This window comes from Panicum virgatum, chromosome 8N, assembly GCF_016808335.1.
Source record: "Panicum virgatum strain AP13 chromosome 8N, P.virgatum_v5, whole genome shotgun sequence".
NCBI classification, from domain to species: domain Eukaryota; kingdom Viridiplantae; phylum Streptophyta; class Magnoliopsida; order Poales; family Poaceae; genus Panicum; species Panicum virgatum.
The window spans coordinates 140202-162492 of NC_053152.1; the positions used below are offsets into that span (position 1 = coordinate 140202).

Consider the following 22291-nt stretch of genomic DNA (forward strand, 5'->3'; position numbering starts at 1 on the left):
GGGGCTGCTGAACGGAATATTAACAGTTCTTTATGTAAAAACTGATGAAGTGTTAGTTTCAGTTCACGGTGCCACCTTTCAGTGGTATTCTACAAGGCCAAGTTTTTTCTGGTATTTTATGCAAGTCGCAACCTCTCGATGCTATGGAACTAATTTTCCCTTTTGTGAAAATAATAAATTTTAATGTTCAAAATGGGTTCACATTGGTCCAAATTTTTTAGACGAACAAAACGAGCTGCCCTAAATGAGCATCGAGCTGGGATTAGCCGCGCCTGGCCATTTTGCTTAGGTCTAGCGCGGACAGGCTGGGTATATATAGTAACCAAACGACATGACGAGGTCATGGTGAGAAAGGGACATGCACCAGAGTTGGTCAGTACACATAACAATGCAAGCAAGACAAAGGCAATGTCGATCGTTCAGGTGGGCTGGGGTTGGAGAAGGGAAGGAGATGATTCAACGAAACGGGTCTTCTTTTATTAGATTTGCAAGGTATATGTATGGTGGTTATTTGGTCTGTGAATGGAGCAGCATTCACGGAAAAGTCGCCCACTGATCCACCAAATCAGGATTCTCACCCAAATTATAGAGGTTGGTTTGCACCTGATATATTCCCATCATAGAAAGAGAGTTGAGGTTTAAGCTTTAATTTGCTGAGGCATACCTCCAGTTTTCTGATCTTATTAGCAGGGTTCATTTTGGCGAAACTCCATCTGAAGTCCGTGATATCTATCACCTCAAGAAAGAACACGGTTTTGGTTGTCTCCTCCGTGAGGCTACGCGAGGGAGCCCAGGCGCACAGTCGGGCCACCCCCTCCCTCGGCATCCCCGAGCGGCTGCTGTCGCCGCCCTGGCCGGCAATTGCGGCGGCGGTGGCGGCCTCTGCAGTTTCCTTCTCCCCTATCCACTGCCACCGATGCTCCCCCCCCCCTCCACCATGCTCCTCCTCCTCCACCCCCCCACTTGGGCACCATATCGAAGCTTCATTGGTGGATCTGCATGTCTTGCGCATGGATCTGCTCGAGGGTGGCCGCAGGAGTGCCTCCTCCGTTGGGGCACCTGTCGGTGTTTACCGCCAAGCCTGCTCAGGGATACCCTTAGCAGTAAGGTTTGTAGGTAGGGATCGACGGCTCTAGAACTCGATGGTGCAAGGAACACAAAGATTTAGACAGGTTCGGGCTGCGAATTGCGTAATACCCTACGTCTTGTGTGGTGGTTTGTATTGCCTTAGGTGTTGATGTCTTTTGAGGGGGACCCTGTCCGACCTTATATATCCGGGGGGACAGGGTTACATGGAAAGTCCTAGCCGAGTACAGTTGGAGTCCTACTACAGCACGATCGGGTAGTTTTCTTTGTACTGCAGCTAGTTCTACGCCTATTCGGGTAGTTTACAAGAGAGGTAAGGTACATCCATGAGCTATCCCTGACTCTAGAACATTCTATGCCTATAAGCAGTCCCGCTATCCCGGTCTGACAAGCCCCCGATCTCTTCATAGCTGAGTCCTACAGGCGTCGAGTACTTGGCTGGACATCTTCGAGTACTTCATGCAGTCAGAACATCCTTCTGGTTGCTTCTGGGCCTTCTTTTAGATACATCGAGTAGTATTCCAAGTACTTCTGGTTGCTCCGAGGCTGTGAGGTGCTCAAGCCCCGAAATGTTGATTATATACGGTGCGCGAAGTACTCGCGCTCCATATGGAGTAGCCCTCGAGCCTTAGGTTGAATCACAGAATCAGGCTGAGGGTCACTTCAATCTTTTCTTCTTTATTTTCCAAAAAATTTGAAAAATAAATCTCTGATACATATATCCCGCAGCCCCCGAGTCTTGAATTTAAATCTCTTCATTTAGGTTTAAGAATCAATGTGAACTCGTAGTAAAATGAAAACTTCCCTGAAAAGGAAAGAATCTGTTGGCATCCCAAATATTCACGAAATTGCCCCTAGAGACTATATAAAGCCGGTTGAAAACTTCCGAGGGTTTTACCCCTTGAACTCCTGGCCGCCATCAACCTCAGATTCACCTTTGCTTCTTCTCAGTCAGATTTGTCGGCTTGTTTGAGTGGGTTGTTATGACTTTTGGTTTGAAAAATACGGGTGCTACTTATCAAAGAGCTATGAATTTAATCTTCCATGATTTGCTTGGTGTCATCTTGGAGGTGTACATTGATGATATTGTCATTAAATCGGCTAGTTTGGGTCATCATTTAGCCGATTTGAGACTTGCTCTTGAGAGGATGCGCCGGTATGGTGTAAGGATCACCGGGGTGTCCGACCCTAGAGGGGGAGGGGGTGAATAGGGTCGTTAATCGCTTTCTATCCTAGGGCTCAATCTAATTGCATAAGATAAACCTAACACATCCTATACATGCTAGTTATGACTAAAGTTTATCTATGCTACTCTCTACTTACCCCTAAAAGACTTGCAACCTATAGCCAATCCTAATCAAACTAACTAGGAAAGTAAATGCACGCAAGGTAGAGTAAATGCGGAAACGTAATACGTAAGTAAAGAGGTAAGGGAGAGAATATGCAAACTCCCGTGAAGACACCAAGACACATGATTTAACGTGGTTCGGTTAGGACACCAAGTCCCTCCCTACGTCCACAGCCACTTGTCCAACACGAACAAGTGTGATGCCGAGTCTCTTCGCTTGATCACCGTCTTGCGTTCGCCACCAAGGCTCCCGGCAAGCAAAGGCTAAGTGACCCCAAGTCACCAAAACAAGGCCACCGCCACCGTCTCTCTCGAAGCGTCACCACGGGCACCGTCTTCACTATCGGAGCTTCTCACCAAGAGGGCTCTCCTTCCCCGCACAAAGTGTCGTTGCCTCTCCACACCAAGTCAGAGGGTCACACGACGAGTACACAAGATGCTTGCCGCAGCAAGACTTCTCTCAAGGGAGGTCTCGCAAGAACTAATCCTTATTACAAGCACTAAGCACTCTCACAAGTGTGCTTAAGCCTATATGATGTACAATGAAGCTCTATGGTGGTTAGAGAGGTTTTTCAAGTGTAGTATGCTTCCTTAGTCTCCAGCACCCTCAAATGACCCGTGGGGTGGCATATATATAGCCCAACCCTCCAAACTATCCGTTGGGAAAAGGCTGACGAAATCCCTTAACGCCGGTTAAACCGACGTTCAGTTTTTGTCATCACCGGTTTAACCGGTGAGTGTATTTTCCCAGCAATTTAGCCGTTACTGCTCTAATGGCTACTTTGATCAATCGACCGACACTGTCAAAACTAACATCGGTTCAACTGGTGCATGTAATCTTCAATCGACCGACGCTCTCAAAACTAACGTCGGTTCAACCGGTGCATGTAATCTCAGAAACCCCCAAAAATGGAGTCTCTGGACAACTGCACCGACGCTTCAGAAACCAACGTCGGTTCAACCGGTGTACTCTGCTGATTTTACCTTCTCTGATTCTGTTGCACCGGTGAGTACAATTTCCCTATCGTCGGTTCAACTGGTGATAGTAAGTTGTCTCTGTTTTGATCTTTTCGACTTGGATTTCTTCACGGTCTCTTCAATTCTTGTCCTTTGGACCGAAGAGGTTTCAGGGCGCTGCCCTGAGACCCGCGAGGGGCGGCTCCCCCTCGACCTTCGGGCCTAGCTACGCCTATCTTCTCTTTGTCATCACTTGAACCTAAAAGCCTGATAATGATCATCTTAACACATATATTAGTCCAAGTGTTGTGTGTGTCATCAATCGCCAAAACATTATATTGAAATATGGCATGAGAGGCCATTTTTGCTACATATGGTTTGAAGATGAATCCACTCAAATATGCTTTTGGTGTATCGGCTGAAAAGTTTCTTGGCTTCATTGTTCATGAGAAGGGAATAGAGGTTGATCCTAAAAGAATTGAAGCCATGAGGAAGGTTGAAGCCCCTACATGCAAGAAGGATTTACAGAAGTTCTTGGGCAAGGTAAATTTCTTGAGAAGGTTTATATCTAACTTGTCCGGGAACATCGATGCTTTTACTCCTATTCTTCGGTTAAAAGATGAAACCGAATTTACTTGGGGGCAGAACAGCAAGAAGCATTTGAGAAGATCAAGATTTATTTGTCTTCGCCACCCGTACTCAAAGCACCTAGGAAAGGAGTACCTTTCAGACTTTATGTGGTTGCTGAAGACAAGGTTATTGGGGCTATTTTGACTCAAGAAACCGAAGGGAAGGAGTATATCATTACATATTTAAGCCGACGACTTATTGATGCAGAGACGAGGTATACATTTACTGAGAAATTGTGTTTGTCTCTTTATTATGCTTGTACCAAATTAAGGCATTATCTACTATCTAGTACTTGCATAGTAGTATGTCAAACCGATGTGATCAAACATATGTTACAAAAATCGATTTTGAGCGGTAGAATCGGCAAGTGGGCTTATGCTTTGGTTGAATATGATTTGGCTTGTGAACCTTTAAAATCTGAGAGGCCAAATTATAGCGGATTTTATTGTTGAACATCGGATTAATGACAAGTATGATCTAGAAATCGGCTATATTACTTGCACACCATGGAAGTTGTACTTTGATGTATCGGTTTGTGATGATGGTCAAGGGATTGGTGTTGTTCTTATTTCTCCGAATGGTGTTGTTTTTGAATTTTCAAATATATTGGAAGAAGAGTGCACAAATAACCAAGTTGAATATGAGGCTCTTCTATTTAGCTTGGAATTCTTGCAATCCATGGGCGTGAAGCATGTTGAAGCCTTTGGAGATTCTCTTCTGGTGGTGCAGCAAGTATCTAAGGTATGCCAGTGCTATAATGGTTCTCTAAATGCATATCTTGATAAATGTCTCGATATTATTTCTTCTTTCGATGAATTTATTATAAACATATTCCGAGGGAAGAGAATGGAAAGGCAAATACTCTGGCCCAGCAAGCATCTGGCTATAATGTTATGAAAAAATATTTCAACATTCGCAAGCCGATGCAAACGAGAGCGAGTGTCTAGTTCTGGATGCACCGGTCAGACCGGTCAGCGAGACCGGTCAGACCGGTCAGCGAGACCGGTCTGACCGGTCCAGAGACCGGTCTGACCGGTGATGCAGCTGTTGGTTCTGATTCGGCCAAAAAAGATGATTCAATTGTCTCGGCCGAAGCCCAGGATTGGAGGGTTCCTCTTATATCGTATTTAACAGATCCTAGTCGTGGTGCAGAGAGAAATATTCGGCATTTGGCTTTCAAGTACGTTTTAATTGACGATGAACTTTATCGTCGAACTGCCGAAGATTTGCTTCTCAAGTGTTTAGACTTGGATCAGGCCCGGGTTGCTATGGGTGGGGTTCATGAAGCTATTTGTGGTACTCATCAATCAGCTCCCAAGATTAAGTGGTTACTTAGAAGAGCCGGTTTCTATTTGCCCACCATGCTATCCGATTGTTTCAAGTACTATAAAGGATGTGAAGAATGTCAGCGGTTTGGTGATTTGCAATTGGTGCCTGTTGCGTTGATGCATCCTATTATTAAACCGTGGCCGTTCCGAGGTTGGGGGTTGGATTTCATTGAACAAATTAATCCTCCATCTTCAAAGGGGCATCGCTTCGTGTTGGTTGCTACGGATTATTTCACTAAATGGACCGAAGCGGTTTCTTTGAAGAATATGACACATAAGGAGGTAATTGAGTTTATTACTAAGCATATTATTCATAGATTCGGCATTCCACAAACTTTGACAACGGATCAAGGTTCTTCATTTATATCAAAGGAGGTACGTGACTTTGCCGAATCTTACAAGATTAAGTTACTCAATTCATCTCCATACTATGCTCAGGCCAATGGGCAAGCCGAGTCTAGTAATAAGATTTTGATCAAACTTGTCAAGAAGAAGATAGAAGAAAATCCTAAGAGGTGGCATGAAGTGTTATCCGAAGCATTGTTGGCTCATCGTATATCTAGACATGGTGCTACTAAGGTTACTCCTTTTGAGCTTGTGTATGGTCAAGATGCTGTTTTACCCGTTGAGGTAAATCTGGATGCATATAGATTGGCAAAGCAAAATGACATCTTCGTTGTTGATTACCATGATTTGATGATGGATAATATTGATGAGGTGACCGACAAGCGTTTGAAGGCTTTGAAGGAGATTGAGAAAGACAAGCTTCGGGTGGCCAGAGCTTACAACAAAAAGGTAAAACTTAAATCTTTTCAGGTTGGGGATCTGGTTTGGAAGACAATTTTGCCTCTTGGGATGAAAAGCAACAAGTTTGGCAAATGGTCGCCAAGTTGGGAGGGTCCATACAAGATTATTAAAGTTATCTCCGGTAATTCGTATATGGTAGAGACGGTGCAAGGTGAGCGTCTACCAAGGGCTATCAATGGGAGGTACTTGAAGAAGTTCTATCCTTGCGTATAGCAAAGTGCATGAGGACGAAGATGGCCGGTATTGGATATCGCCCATAGTTTTATTTTTAGACTTGTATGCTCTGTGTAAAACATGTACATCAGGATAGTTCTTGCTTTTTGGCTTGTGAAGCTCACCAAAAAGCAGGGGGCATATGTTGATAGCCAATTCTGGCAGTTTAGAGGCCGACCGGTCTGACCGGTCGGGGGGGCATATGTTGACAGCCAATTCTGGCAGTTTAGAGGCCGACTGGTCTGACCGGCCGACCGGTCAGACCAGTCTGTCCAGTTGTAATCTGAGTAGGCTTCGTTTTATTTTGGAAATTCTTGTATAAACCGACTTGGAGAGGGGTACGACTTCCCCGACCTATAAATATAAAGGCTAGGGCCGATTGAGGGATTCCCAATCGAATCAATCAAAACATCGCATTACTTTTTATCTCTCAAACCCTAGCCTTTTCCAACCCTAGATTGCTTTCTTCTTTCGTCTCGACGACGTTTGAAGACGTTCTGAGTGGCCTGCCGACCTCAGAGCAACCCTAGCCGCGCAAGCTTCGACGGGGTCCCTCCCGAGCTTGCGTTTCTAGGTCTTCGCGGTTCTCTGCTCCACACCGGTCAGACCGGTCTACGGAACCGGTCAGACCGGTCTGCCAGGGCATCGCTGGTTCAGATCGTTTTGACGATCTCCTGCGCGTTCTAGCGCATTCGAGTGTGTTGGCGCGATTCTGTGTCAACACACTTTTTGGCGACTCCACTGGGGACAGATTAATCTGGTTTTAAAACCGATCTAATCTACTCCTTGAAGAAGATGGGTTCTTCAGAGATCGACAAGGAAAACATCATCACGGCTACAATAGAGGAGCTCACCGAAGAGGAGTGCAAGGCCTACCTTCTTGTGGAGGAGCACATCAAGGCACAATTCTTGAAAGGCTTCAAGAAGGATTGTGGTGGCCTCGTCAAGAGGGTGGAGGAGTTCGTACTGCCGTCTCTCAAGCTAGCAAGGATAAGATTGAAGAGATCCCCAATGTAAGCCTCTCTCCCTCTGATATGTTTGATAGAATGTCATCCATAATGGATCAAAAGATTATTGCTGCACAAGCTGCTGCGGGTGACATTTTGATTAAATTGAGTAGTGATGTTGATGCGCTTAAATGTAAACAACCAATGTCAGATCCTAACTCATTATATCCGAGTTCGACTACCCCTGAATTCACATCTGAACCACTCTATAGTATGCCGCCGAACTCGTTCTCAGGGCAAACCCCGCCACCGTCGACCGTGCACACAGCACCGGTCAGACCGGTTCCATGCCCAGCGACTTGTTGGCATTGACGATGGTGGCGCCCTTGGGAGTCGCTCACCTTCTTGGAGGCGTCGTCGTTCTTGGCTCTCTTTACCCTGCAACCATCGAGTCTCTCCAGGTGAAAACCCAGTTCTGGTTCTTCCCGAATGGCGGCGGCGGTAATGACGTCATACCCTACCTGCAAGCGTCGCCTATGGAGGTCTTTGCTAGCTGTGTGCATGATCTGTGCTTTCTTGCTGGTATGTGCATGTTTGTGCCCTCTTCCTCCCTACTCTTCAGGGCGAGGCTGGCATTGGTTTTGTCAGGTGGTGTTGTGGTTCGACGAGTGCTCTCTTCCGGCACCTCTGCTCCGTCGATGCTCTCCATGTTGGTGGTGCCAGTAAATCACATGTCGGGTAGTGTTTCTACCGCTTCCGCCATTCCCCTTCAAGGATTCCTCCCCTTCGACGGCGTTGGATGGTGGTATGTGGAGCTTGGAGGAGCTGTCAGTGTCACCATCAGCTTCAAGGGAGGTCATCGTATCCGGTGAGCTGTGGCTTGTGCGCCCTTCCCCGCCTTTAGTCCCCATTCCATTGGGTGATTCCTTAGATGGAGGGTAACAGCGGAGCTACGAGGGGTGGTGCTGGGTGCATCGGCCATGACAAAACCGGTGAGTATGTTGTTCGGTGGGGGCGCTAATCGGCGATCGGTGGTTATCTCTCGGCCGTGTCGTGCCTTGTCCTTGAACAGTTTGCGAGTTGTGTCTCTCCTACATGTTGTTCTTGGTGTTGTATCCAGTTGTTCATGTTCTTCTCTAGTTCTTTGCTCATCTGACTGTGTGGCAGTCTCTACTTGTAAGGTGCTTATATCAAAACCATCACCGGCCAGTCCGGCATCTGTGGTTAATGAAATTCAGGTGGGGAGTTTTCGTCACTCCCGGTGACCTCTCAAAAAAAAAATCTTTAATTTGCTAAATAGCTAGTAGAACATATGAGGTGTTTTGTTATTATGTGTTTTTTAGTCCAATAATAACCATGACATGCCAGGCCGCCTTGCAGCTAGCATCAATAATATATATAGTCAATCTAACAACCCAAACTCTGTTTAATTTAACTCCATGCTCACGTAGTATACATATATATAGCTATAGCAGCTAGCTATTTGCCTGCATGCTGGTGGTGATGTTGGTGGTCATGCCTGGCCTTCTGCTCCAGCTCTGGCAGCAGCTCCTCCGTCGATCTGTGGTCCAGCCAAGCGATGATATCTTGGAAAACAGTCCGGATGTTGTTGGGCGACTCACCGGAGGTGAGGGCGTGCCACATGCCTGGGTAGAGCTTGAGCGTCTTGTCCTGGCTCGCCGCCGATTGGTATAACAGCTCGCTCACTGAAGGGTCCGTCACCTTGTCCGCACCGCCGTGCACGATCAGGAACGGCAAGGACACCTACTTCAAATCAATCAAATATATAAACAGAAAATGCATGCATCATGCATTAGCTAGGTTGATTATATATTAAGCAAGCAATTATATATATATTTATATAAACCAAACAATGGCGCGCGGGATCGGATATATATATATATATATATATATATATATATATATATATATATATATATATATATATATATATATATATATATATATATATGCTTGCTCTATATTGTTCTCCATATCAATAATCTACCTTTTCCATGTTCAAACCTTGCTTAAACTGGCAATATATCATATATGATATTCTTTGCACAGTGCTTAGATGAGCATATGAAAGTGGTATATTCAGTCTGAAACACCCTGTATATAGTCGTGTTAGAGTTTGCAAATATATAAGCTAGACTACAATCAAAACAATGTGGCTCAATTTCCTGAATTGTGTTGGCCTGGTCAGACAAGCTAGCGAGTAATTGGACAGTGACGTTCCTGAGCTAGTACTGACCCCTAGCTAATTGGACGTACGTACAGTGGCTAATTGTTGACCGAACCACTTAACTAATAAAGTACTAGTCTGGAACCATGTGATCTGTTAATTTCTACTACGTGTTATGTATTGCATTGTTAATTAATTGGGAGTATCGGAGGGGATCGATCGAGACCTTGTTTGGTTGCAAGTGCTAAACTTTAGCACTAGTATATATATATCCAAATAGAAGTGCTATTAAGGTGGGCTAAAATTTAGTCAAGACTCAAACATTTTGGCAAATGTATGAGTGCTAATTGGTGCTAAAGTTTAACACTCAACTTTTGCTCCTTCAAATAGACCCTTGATCATGTGCACACATGGTGAATATGTATGTGTGTGTGTATATCAAATTAATATAATTGCGATTAATTGAGAGAAGTAAGTAGTTAATTAAAGTATATACCTTGTGCAGGAGGTTTGCCTCCACGTCCAAGCTGACCTTGAGCAGCTCGAAGGCGGTCTTGAGTCGCGGCTTGTCCTTGTAGCAGTAGGGGTTGCCCCGGATCTCGTCCCTCTTGTCCTGCATCCGGTAGGCGGCGTCGATGACATCGGCGGTGGGCACGATCTTCCAGGTGGGGATGATGGAGGTCATGGCCCTGAGGATGTTGACCACCACCGGGTGAGGCCGCATGTCGTCGGCGATCTTGCACATGGGCGCTACGAGCACGGCGCCGGCCCAGAAGTCGGGGCGAGCGCGGTGGAGGAGAAGGGCGACGGCGCCGCCCATGGACTCGCCTAGAAGGAAGCGGCGCCGGTGAGGGTGGGAGCGGGCGACGGAGGTGAAGTAGTCGTCGCAGTCCTGGACGAGGGCCTGGAAGTCCGGCACGTAGCCCTGCAGACCGTCGGAGCGGCCGTGGCCCTCGTAGTCGAGGCCGTAGACGGCGTAGCCGGCACGGGCAAGGCGCTCGCCGGTGCCGCGCATAGTAACGCCGCACTCCACGGCGTAACCTATTTAATTGTTGATTGATTGATTGCGGTTAATAAATCGATCGATAATTAATCGCAGGCAACAAATGAATAAGCAAGCAACCAACCATGGCAGAGGAAGACGAGCGCCTTGGGAGGACGAGGACCCTGCTTGGTCCTCCACCTCTTTCCAGGCAGCCATCTGCATGCGAAGAGGCTCATCCCCCGCGAGTTCCTCACATACTCCTAGAGTAGAGGATCGGATAGGAATAGGCATCAAATCGATAGGTTCCGCTATCAAATAGGCGATCCTACACATACCTCTTGGTACTCGTGGTCCAGGACATGGTCGTCCTCGCCGCCGCCATCATCTCGGCCGCCGCCGTTGCCGCTGCTCATCGCTGCAGTACTCTGTGCTTGCTGGGGCCCTGCAGTACTCAATGGCGCCGGAATAATGGAGGAACAAGACCACCAAGACGATTGTATATTCAACAACTGCGTGCTAGCAGGGCCGGCCGGCAGGGATGATTATATATTGATTGGAAATCAAATACTAAATTTAAGCAGCAGCAGGCAGAGAACAGGCCAGAGAGGACATCGAGAAGAGTTGACTGCATACACTTGAGAGGAGATAAGATGGAGGCCAATTAAGCAGGAGTATCTCGATACCCATTTATCTGATCTCTTATTTAGGATTCAAAATACACCAGCTAGCAGATCTTTTTTTCTTTTAATAGAGATAAAAAAGAATCAAAGCATGTACTGTACATATTTATTTTTATATATAAATTGAGAATAAGAATTATTAGTAACGTCCCTGACAATGACTTGTGAGATGAGGAGCGTCTCACATATGTCAACACCATCAACTACTCCATCCGTCCACACATGGATGGATGGATGGATGTCATCTTCCTACACGTTTCGCACACCCAACTATATATATGTGCAACAACTACATACTTTACTAACATCAACTACTTAATTTGCATGATATCAAACTAATAACATATCTGCAACTGCAGCTACATGCTAATTATAAGTACACATTTAGTTTTGTACTGAGAAGCTTTACATGACCGTATTGCATGGCAACTACTCACTGCTGATTAACAGCACTATATATCTAATTAATGTTAACTGTTCATACACAATCGATAATGACTTAACTAAGTTATGAAGTTGATGCCGCCCTCTCATTCAGCCATTTGATGATGTCTGAAAACACAATATCAATGTTCTCCTTGGGTTCACCAGAAGTCAAAGCATGGCACATCCCTGGGTACAGCTTTAATGTCTTATCCTTGCTCTCAGCTAATGTATATAGTGCCTCACTTACGGACGGGTCCGTTACAGCATCATCACCACCATGGACTATGATGAATGGTAGAGTAACCTACTTGGAATAAACACAGGAACAGTATCTAATTCAAAGGCCGATAGATTCTTTAATTTTTTTTATGGTGCCAAAACAGTTGTGCTGACATATGATTTTCATATTTCCAAACAACTTGTTAATTACTTTCTGATAATGCATACTTTTGTATTACATTTCCACGTAAAAATAAAATGGGTACACAAGATGATTACTTAGTCAAACAAACTTAAAATACCTTTGTGCAGCTCACATAAGTGTTAACTACCTTAATTAGTTGGTAAAATATGAGACAACTAATATCTATGATTATGAAACAAATATATCATGTCACTTCTTCAACTGTTCAATGCCAATATAAACAAAATGGCTAGTGCTAAAAAAATGTTAGGCTCGCTTCACTCAATACCTCAAATGTCATTTTCTTAATCACAGGAGTAGTCATGACAAAATTAATGCCACAATTTCATACGCCTAAAATATAATTCAATAAAGAACCAACAAAAGTAACATTTTGACACAAAGTTCAATTCCAAGTCTTGCTGCTCTAGTACCTTGTCAAGATTGCTTTCAATATCCAAGCTTGCCATGAAAAGTTCATAGCCGGTCTTTAGCCTTGGCTTTCCCTTATAGCAATAATGATTATTTCTTACCTGCCAATAAGTGACGATATTAACTAGAAGTTCTAAAAAAATCAAGAATCTTTTAGGTTTAAGCCTTCCTATCTTTTCCTCATACCTCTTCACGCCATTCTTCACTTTTAATTGCCCTGTCAATGATATCTTCATTGGGGATGATCCTCCATGTAGGGATCACATTGGTGAGCTTACTTAAAATTGAAATCACGATGGGATGGGGCTTCATATCTTCTACAATCTATGTGAATATTATCCCATTGGAAGATCAATTTCATCATGATGAGACTTAAGTGCGCACGTATATATATACACGCTATTATTGACAAAAAAAATCAAATGGCAATGAGTACAAAAATTATCTAAAATAACCTTGCACATTGGAGCAACTAAAATGGCTCCATCCCAATAAGTAGGATATTTCCTATGAAGCATAAGCACAATAGCTCCCCCCATGGATTCTCCAAGCAAGAATCTCCTTTGGTTCTTATACTCTAGTTTCTCTATACAAGGGAATCATAATACAAATGTGTGAAAAATGTTTCAGAGGTTCAAAAATTATGTTTGACAATTTAGACATGCTAGACATTTCAATTTACATTTCTATATGAGATATGTTTTCTTAAAAGAATTGGAAATGACCATTTAAGAAAAAAAAATTGATGGCTTCTTACAAAATATGGTTATCATGTGGAATCATAACAAAAAGTTTGCATATATGATGAAGCATATGGAAAGTACAAATGGAGCTTAGAATAGTGATTACATCAATTATATTATACATACCACAAACACTTGAAAAGTACTTAGAGCAATCAACTACGATGTCATTGAAACTCGTAATATAGCCTTGAAGTCCAGAAGACTTCCCATGGCCTTCATAATCCATTCCATGCACTGCAAATCCAGCTTGCGCCAACCTAGTACCTGTGCCTAAAAGCAATAATATCAATATGTATAAGCTGAATTTTTATTATAAATTTATGCAAAAAACTGTTGGAAATTATAATCCTATTACCGTAATAAGAATACATGAAGAGTAGTTGATGTGATTTCTAATTGGCATGTATGGTGGATGGTATAAACCTATTATCATATTTTTTTACCAAGGCAATCATACTATTAAATTTTTTCAAGATAAGGTTTGCATAAGAGTTTCATCATTATGGTATTTACCTCTCATTGAAATGCTGCATTCCATGGCGTATCCTAAAATGTGTAGAGTAAAAGAGATAACTAAATCAAATAATGTTAAAAAGGACAACATCTATCACTTCAATAAAGTTGTATTGGAAATTGAAAAGCAACATCATATCAGCAACCAAGTTACCATGGCATAGAAAGATGAGGGCCTTTGGTTCAATGGTTGAAGGTCTCCATTGACATGTAAATAGATTCATTCCTCGTGCGTTCAAAACAAATTCCTGGGATCCAAATAGATGATATTGAGAAGAAACTCGGTATGAGACTTATTGAATGGCTCTTCATATCGGCTTGATAAAGTATGAGAAAATTTGTCAACATAAGTTCTAATTAAGAGAATAAACAATATAAATTTACCTCTTCATACTTGATATCATCATCGGCCATTTGCTTTGAAAATGGAGTGATAATAACGCTAAGGCATTAAACAATTTGTACATATGTAATTTATACTTAGGAATGGTCAAAGAGAAGTTGGTTCCCCATTGTGTGGATATCTTAATTTGAATATACACATTTTTTGTGGTGTTTTTTTGTATCCATGCATGGAAACACAGATTGTGTGGTCAAGGATTAGCTATATTTAAGTGGACTAAGTTTAGCAAACACAAACTAGATACTAGTTAAGCTCTCACCCCAAACTTCTTTCTATTAATTAGCATGGATTCATAAAATTGTTTTAGAGCATGGCTTTACAAAATTGTTTTATGTTTTATAGCTAGAGCATCCTAAGCTATTTTTTAGTAAATCCAGTCCTGGTCCCTATACGTGTCATGTGGTGTCTTCTAGATCCATGATGAATTTGTAGATTGCAGAAACACATCCCTAAACTTGTCGTGCGGTGCTATCTTGATCTATGGACTTGTAGAATGTATAAGCGTGTCCTTAACTGCAGAGGGTGCCATCAAGTTCAATTCCATGAACTTGCAAGAGAGCACCAATTCAAGAGGTGGTGGTGTGCGCAAGATTGAGTTTATAATATCATGCATTCAATAACAAATAGATGCATGTGGACATATGTGATGTATACAAAACATGCGCTTAGTTGCATCGCAAGATGGGATTATATTGTGATGGAGCATATATATTAGATTAATAGAGCAGAGCAAAGGGGGCAAGTAATATAATTCTCCAATAGAGTAGATTATAGACCTAGTTGATCCCTTAGCCTGCTATCTAACTTGTGGTGTGTCTGGTATGTGTGTCTGAGCTACGTATGAATGGCCATGTTTGGTTTCCTGGAATTTCAGGAATAGTAACAATTTAATCGCTAATTATGGTGTCAAACAAAGTTAATTTACAAAACCAACTCCAGAACTAGGTTATTGTAGCATGAGACGAATCTAATGAGACATTTGACCGTGTGATTAGAGGATAGTTACTGTAACATCACTGTAGTGAATCATCGATTAATTACCGTCATTAGATTTGTCCCGAAAAGTTACAGCCATCCCTGAAGAGGTTTTAAAAATAGATTTGGAGTCTAGAAGATGCACTGTTCCTAGAATTCTAGAAAAGCAAACAGGGTTGAATATGAATATGATCCAGCAACAGCGAGAGGCAGAATCATTAAAATTATAGAGTGCCGGCCGGCCAGCCGGCCAGTAATATTCTTTGATTTCATCCTCGCTCCACCTTTGGCTTTGGCTGTGGGTGTGAGTGAGAGAGAGAGCAACTCCAGATTAAACTTGTCCCACCGGCCCGGCAAAGAGGGCGGCGACCATGGTGGTTACGTCCCCCGGCGTTAGGCTCACCGCCGCGCCGTGCCGCCGGTAGAACATCCTGTACTTGGGTACCACTACCGCCGTCGCTGCCGCCTTCAACGCCTCGGCCGTCTCCTCGTCGGCCGCGACCCACTGCTCCTGCATGGCCACCGCCTCCATCACCGCCTGCTCCACGGCCTCCGGCGGCTCCGCTCCGGAGATGGCGGCCATGACCTTGCCCCACGCCGCGCGCACGTAGACGCCGACGTGCGCCCGCGCCTTGGCGCTCTGCGCCTCCGCCCACCCGTCCCCGAGGATCCCCCGCAGCTTGCCGCTGCCGGCCACCTTGTTTGCCACGTACTGCGTGTTGTTCGCAAGGAACAGGTAGCTCAGCGCCAGCTCCCGGTAGCAGCCGGCCTTGGCCTCCAGCTTGCCCAGCAGGACCGACACCAGGCGGTGCAGGATTATTGACGACGACGGCGACGACGACGACGATGGTTCCTGCTCGTAGTCGTCGTTGACAAGAAGAGCAAGGCCCTCCTGGTAGTCGGCGAGGAAGACGAGGTAGTTCATCACGTAGCGGGTCAGCGGGTGCACCGCGCCGCCGGCCGCCGTGGCCTTGGACGGCTCCTTCTGGATGGCCGCCTCCAAGCTGCCCAGGGTCCCGCGCGCAGCCTCGCCGACCTTGGCGACCACAAGGGCGGCGCGGGCGGCGACCTCGGAGCTGTCCCCGAACACGAAAAGGAGCCCCGGCAGCACCTCCGTAAGGGTGTCGTGGACGTCCAGCACCCGGAACAGGCGCTCCGGGGCGCGCCGTGCCCGTGCCACCGCGGCCTCGGCGACGGCGAGGAGGCTTGTGGCCTGGTCGTTGGCCACGGCCGCGAACACCGCCTCGCCGACAGCCGCGTTGCCGCCGGCGAACACCGCGTCGCAGAGGTCTTTCTCCGCGGCGAAGAGGGAGTTAAACGCGACGGTTGCGGCGGCGAGCCAGGAGGGTATGATGCTGCCGTCGAGCTGCTCCCAGGTGAGCTTATGCAAGTGGTAAGGAGGCGACAGGCCGAGCAGGGGCTGCAGCTCGGTGGTCAGCGCGGCGCGGCGGTGGGACTTGAATGTGGAGATGCACTCCTTGCCGTAGCCGGCGGCCATCATGGCCTCCACAACGGCGCGGATGTCATCCGATTGGGTCATGTCATCCAGCAGCAGTTGGAGCTCGAGGTCGAGCCTGCGCATAGCGGTCTGGAGCAGCGCCTGCGCTTGGACGAGGCCGTCGCCGCCGTGGGTGACGTCGGAGGCGAAGAAGAGCATGGCGCGGTGGAGGGCGGCGGCCGCGCGCAGGAAGATCTGGGCCTCCTCGTGCTCCGTCTCCGTAGCGTGGAGGAAGAGGGAGCCGCTGGCGGGCGCGTCGTCGTCGGGGTGCCACTTTTGGACGAGCGCGGCGGCAGCGGCAACGCTCTCTTCGATGATCGTGGAGGAGAGCGTGCGGCGGTGGCGCGGCGGAGGGAGGGCATGGCGGCTTGGAGATGGGGGGCCCATATGGATCATATCGATCGGAGAGGCCTAGGCCTAGCTAGCTAGCTTTGCATTGGATTTGATGCTGCTCCTCCAGCTTCTGATCATATATAACTACTGAAGAAAGAAGATGGAGTGGCTGGTTGGAATTTCAGCCTGCATGCAGCTGCTTCTCACCAAATTTGCTTGTCCCATCCTGACTTTGTTTTCAAATAAATTTCCCAATTACCTGTGTTTGAAAACTACTCCAGAGCTGATATGTATATATAATGCTGGCTAGCTGCCCTAGCTTATTGACCTAGTCGTACCCTTTCAACAACTGTGCTTTTAATTTGTTTGTTTCATGTCAAATGTCGTCCTTTCCTTAAAAATTACCATAAACTAAAACACACATTTCTTGGATGCCTGCATTAGTTGTCCCTTTGTTCCATGTTGATGGTATGAGCGAGATGGATGCTACTCTCTCATCCCAAATTATTAGTCGTTTTAGCTTTCACTGGTACAAAAATAGTCTTTAATCTTTCAAATTTGTCCCGCTTGTTGTTAGGTCTAGGACTAGTGAAAGGTTTTAGTCCCGGGCCCAACCACTAGGGGTGGAGAGATTCTTTAGTCCCGATTGGTGTCCAACCGGGACTCAAAGTCTACCTTTAGCTCCGATTGGTAGTTTCAACCGGAATTAAAAGTTCAAACCTTTAGTGCCCGTTGGTAACGCAGTACCAACCTAGATTAAAACTAATCCGGACTAAAGGATCGTCCACAGGTTAGTTCAAAAGAATAGCATCCCAACTAAAGTCACGTATGTTGCGTAGGTGGAATGGCAAGGAAGTTATACATGGGAAAGGAGGTCTTGATTTCAAGGATGTTGCGTAGGTGGAATGGCAAGAAAGTTGTGCGTGGGGAAGGTCTTGAGTTCAAGTCTGGCAGACTCCAAGGTTGGTGGTGATTGCCATTTTTTTAACGTGTACATCCAACCTAGACTAAGAGCAAGTATTATAGTCCTGCATCAGCAGGCGAATGGCGGCCGTCTCGCCAATCGTTGGCGAAAAGCGGGCACAATGCTGCCCTGTTGTCAGTTGGCCACCGCTGGTCCGCTCCCACCCTTCCACGTTTGCTCTGCTGCGCAGAGCATTGAAGACTTGTGGGGCCCGGGACCACCCGCTAGGCCGCTCGCGTGAGCTGGCATGCGAGGCGCCCACGAGCTGGCGACTCTATTAACCCAGCTCTAAAGGTCGGAGCTTTTACTTCCGGATTTATGGTCCCGGTTGGAAACCCAAGATAACTAAAGGTTCCCAATCAAGACAACTAAAGCGTTATGTACTAGTGTTTTCTACATAAATTTTGCTAAGCACTAGACATAATATATTTATCTTGATACATAACAAAGACTATGTATCTAGAAATATCAAAACAACTAACAATTTAGGATGAAGGATAGATTCCTAGAAAAGAGAGAGAGAGAGAGAGAGAGAGAGAGAGAGAGCTACAAGGTGTGTCTGTGAGGTTGGTGGGGGGGGGGCATTGGGACAAAGGTACTTGTTTTTAACAAACCTTGTAAACCAAATGTTGACGATAAACCTGTATGTAGGTGACGTTCCCATCGATAGCAAGGCGCCAGTGGTGACTTCGTCAATCTCGAGGATCTACTGGCTTGGTCTCTCGGAGGTGCTCATAGGGGTAGGGTTGCATGCATGTATTCATAGGGGTGAGTGTGCGTGCATTTGTGAGCATCTACGTTTGTACTGTGTTTCACAAAACAAACACAAATGCTGACGACAAGCCTGTACTACAAGGTCCAAACCTTGTATATACTTAATCCAGCGCTTCAGCTGCTGTCTGCAACAACTTCTTAAAACACTGAGTTACTTATAGAGTAAAGAGGGAATATGAACTCATACAATTATTCATCCAAGTGTGAACGACAACATCTACTAATTAAAGGAGATCTTTTTAATCACACAATCTTATGCCAGGCTCTTAGGGAGTCACCGTCCTATATCTTGCATTTTATAGAAAAATAAGACAACAATCTAGCAAGCGTTTAAATCTTGGTGACAATCTAGCTAAAATGGTAAGTTTATCCCTATATGGTCACCTAGAAATCCACTTACAAACAATGGTCATCTTTCTTATTAGGGTGCGTTTGGATGTTGATATTGGAGGGCTTGGCATTAAATGGAGTTCAATACCAATTCATTCATGATATTAAAATGACCACAATTCGAATTCTATTGTTTGGATGACTATTGCATTCCCTTTTGGAATCTTTAGAAGCAGTCAAATTCAATTCACGTTTGGATGTGCAAAAGATGGAATTTTCTCATCTAACATTCTCCACCATCCGACCCTCTGCTAGGTCAACCCCAAGCTCGGCACACGGCTCATCCTTGAGCTTCTACCGCCGCCATGGAGAGAGGGAGCAGCACAGCTGTTGAAGGAAGAGACGCTAGTTTGGTGGCGCAGGGAAGTGGAGGGAAGCAGCGTGGCCCCTAGCTTCTCCTTGCCTTTGCCGTGCTCGAGATCTCCACCCTAGAGCTCCTCCAAGCCATCTAGAACCGCCATCCATGGAGCGGGGGGAGGGCGTGGCTTGCCGGGGAGGAGGGAGGGGGAGGACGGTGTGGCCCATAGGTGGAGGTAAGAGGAGGGCGGAGGGAGGAGAGGGCAGTGCGCCCTTAACAGCGGAGGGGGAGGACAGCGTGGCCTCGCTAGTGGAGGAAGGAGAGAGCGGCCCAGCTCACCATCGGAGGAAGGGAGAGAGAGGAAGGCGAGGATGCAACTCATGTGGGAGGAAGGGGAGCATGACGCGAGAGAGACGTAATCTAACACCAGCAAATACGGAGGGGTCGGCTCGACATTGAGGATGAGCGGGAGCGGGTGAGAGGAATACCGGTTGGTATTGGTGCTGATTTCCAATCCCAAATTCCAGGACATCCAGACCGTCGACATTTGGAGCTGCCAATGCCAATTCCAAATTCTACATCCAAATGTGGTGCAAGTGTTTGCAACTGCATTATTACGCAAGGGTACCTTTTGTTTGAGAGTTGAGACCATCCGATCGGCCACAAGGAAAGATTGGGCTGGGCCGGGCCTGGGCTGCTTCCTCCCCGTCCATCTATCTACTGTAGGCCTGGGCTGTCTGTAGTTGACGGGCCTACTTATAGTTGTCCAACGGGCCGAGCCCGGCCCGACCCGGCACGGGCCCGATCTGGCCCGGCACGATCCGGCCCGGCACGATTAGCCCGGATAACTAATCGTGCCGGGCCGGGCCGGCCCACGTGCCTAGCTTTGTGCACGAGCACGGCACGGGGGCCTGTTTGGCGTGCCGGGCCGGCCCGATATACCAGGCGGGCTTCGTGGGCCGTGCCAGCCCGAGCCCGGCTAGGCATCTGCACCAGGCTACCACTCTCTCAACTCAGAATGATTTCAAGATTTCAAATCTAAGATTCAAATTCACAAAAGATCACAAAACATAAGCACATTTCATGATAACAAATTTATTGAGCTGTTTTGGGTGCTGCCTCGTTAAAAACCTTTGTAGGTAAAACCCCACACCTCGTGAGGACAAAACCCTACAAAGGAAAAGAGTACAGCCAGCTCTAAATGTTCAAATGTTCATCACAAGTTCAAGTCCACAGTCCACAGTCCACACTACATAGTTATACAGATTCAACATCTAGATATAAGTTTTCAAATGATTCTTCAAGTTCTTCATCCTCTATGAGATGCTGAAGTCTTGCATCGGCTTGCTCCCAGTCCTTGATCAGAGCCAACATCTCCACGACCTCAGGGCACAGACGGCGTCGTCGCTCCTCGATAATCCTGCCAGTCATACTAAATGCAGATTCTGATGATATTGTTGAAACAGGAACAGTCATTACATCTCTAGCTAGAATTGAAAGAACAGGATATGATAGCTTATGCTCATGCCACCAGTTCAAGATATTGAAATCATCATCATACTGGTTAACAGTATCACTGTCCAGGTAGGCAGACAATTCAGAACCAGATGATAGAGAAGCACCAGAAGTTGCAGCTTGCAACAGAGCACTAGCAGAGGTTCTTCTATGCAAGGAGGAAGTAGAACCAGAGCCAAGACTAGTAACAGAACCAAGAGTAGTACCAGACAAACTAGAACCAGAAGAAGAAGACTCACCACCAAAGATTCTTCCCCAAGCAGTTTTTCTCTTACCTGTAGGGCCTGGTTGGGCAGCCCTTTGCAACCTTACACCACCAAACTTCTCATCATACTTAGCAAAAATAACAGACAACTCAGCCCTTACCTCAGTCAAGTAGCATGAGTAATCATTACCATTAAGCTGAGATAGAAGTCTAAGAACATTGGTGAAACCTTTCAGCTTAGCCCTAGGGTCTAGTATAAATGCAAAGGAGTAGAGCATGGGTATGTCACACCAGTATTGCAAGAACTTATCTTTCATAGGAACCACAACTGATCTTAAGTCTCTATCATTTTCATAATTATTTAGATGGCTAGCTATCTCAAGAACATGATGCAATATTAATGGAGATGTGGGGTAATAAACACCAGACATAACAACAGTGGAATCATAGAACTGTTCAAGGAATTCAAAAAAATTTTCAGCAACATACCAGTGCTGGTCTGTCAGGAGTGGCTGACCATCAACCAAAGGATGCTGAGTAGTGATGAAAACAGAGAATGTGGCCTTATGGGGCAGGAGATGTTTTAACATAAGATAGGTAGAATTCCATCTCACATCCATATCCAAGCCAAACTTGCGAGGTCTTTCACCAACAGCAATGCAATATGACTTGTATGCAGCAATGCGCTGGTTAGATGAGTTTAGAAATGATATAGCAGATCTAAATGCACCAAGCATTGGCTTAAACACTTTAAGACCAGCCTTAACAATAAGATTTATGATATGACAAGCACATCTTTGATGCAGGAACAAGCTACCAACATAACCAGACAAAACAGGATTAAGTTGATTAATAGCCCTAGTGTTAGCAGCAGCATTGTCCAGTGTAACAGCAAAGATTTTATCAGTTAACCCATAATCAGCAATAACAGAAGTAATACGCTCAGCAATATTCTCAGCATTGTGAGACACATCAATCAACCTGAGACCTAAGATCCTTTTCTCTATTTGCCAATCAGCATTCACAAAATGAGCGACCACACTAAGGTAATCCTCCTTAGCATTGCCAGACCAGATATCAGAAGTAAGAGCAACAGAGGATACATACTTCAAGCACTCAACAAGCTGAGCACGACGTTCAGTGAAGTACTTGGCAAAATCTCTAGTGGTTGTTTGCCTAGACACCTTAGCAAATTTAGGATTATGAGCAGTAGTAATGTACTCTTCAAAAGCATCAGACTCACCAAT

General features: G+C 45.6%; 3 protein-coding genes across 3 annotated transcripts; all 3 read right to left on the reverse strand.

Moving 5' to 3' along the window:
• Positions 1-8613: 8613 nt before the first annotated feature.
• On the reverse strand, positions 8614-11186 carry LOC120685809 (caffeoylshikimate esterase-like). Its single transcript, XM_039967910.1, has 4 exons — positions 10825-11186; positions 10632-10749; positions 10001-10545; positions 8614-9080 (listed from the first exon to the last, which is right to left on the reverse strand). The coding sequence occupies exons 1-4, from the start codon at positions 10900-10902 to the stop codon at positions 8796-8798; spliced, it is 1026 nt and encodes a 341-aa protein (XP_039823844.1). The 5' UTR covers positions 10903-11186; the 3' UTR covers positions 8614-8795.
• A 491-nt stretch (positions 11187-11677) lies between these two features.
• Positions 11678-14103, reverse strand: LOC120686655 (caffeoylshikimate esterase-like). The gene is made up of 8 exons (XM_039968869.1): positions 14074-14103; positions 13844-13937; positions 13690-13722; positions 13300-13446; positions 12886-13016; positions 12617-12754; positions 12433-12531; positions 11678-11899 (listed from the first exon to the last, which is right to left on the reverse strand). Exons 1-8 carry the CDS (start codon positions 14101-14103, stop codon positions 11678-11680), a joined length of 894 nt encoding a protein of 297 aa, XP_039824803.1.
• A 1020-nt stretch (positions 14104-15123) lies between these two features.
• LOC120686286 (exocyst complex component EXO70H1-like) lies at positions 15124-16985 on the reverse strand. The gene has a single exon (XM_039968487.1). The coding sequence runs from the start codon at positions 16959-16961 to the stop codon at positions 15399-15401; it is 1563 nt and encodes a 520-aa protein (XP_039824421.1). The 5' UTR covers positions 16962-16985; the 3' UTR covers positions 15124-15398.
• Between the last annotated feature and the right edge of the window lie 5306 nt (positions 16986-22291).

Excerpts from the sequence above, each read along its gene's own strand:
- LOC120685809 (XM_039967910.1), bottom strand. The coding sequence starts at position 10,902 with ATGAGCAGCGGCAACGGCGGCGGCCGAGATGATGGCGGCGGCGAGGAC. Across the intron at positions 10,750-10,824 it reads TGGACCACGAGTACCAAGAG|GAGTATGTGAGGAACTCGCG; the intron begins GTATGTGTAGGA and ends CCTCTACTCTAG. Across the intron at positions 9,081-10,000 it reads AGGCAAACCTCCTGCACAAG|GTGTCCTTGCCGTTCCTGAT; the intron begins GTATATACTTTA and ends GATTTGAAGTAG.
- LOC120686655 (XM_039968869.1), bottom strand. The coding sequence starts at position 14,103 with ATGGCCGATGATGATATCAAGTATGAAGAG. Across the intron at positions 13,938-14,073 it reads ATGATATCAAGTATGAAGAG|GAATTTGTTTTGAACGCACG; the intron begins GTAAATTTATAT and ends TTTGGATCCCAG. Across the intron at positions 11,900-12,432 it reads TTGAAAGCAATCTTGACAAG|GTTACTCTACCATTCATCAT; the intron begins GTACTAGAGCAG and ends TATTCCAAGTAG.
- LOC120686286 (XM_039968487.1), bottom strand. The coding sequence starts at position 16,961 with ATGATCCATATGGGCCCCCCATCTCCAAGCCGCCATGCCCTCCCTCCG.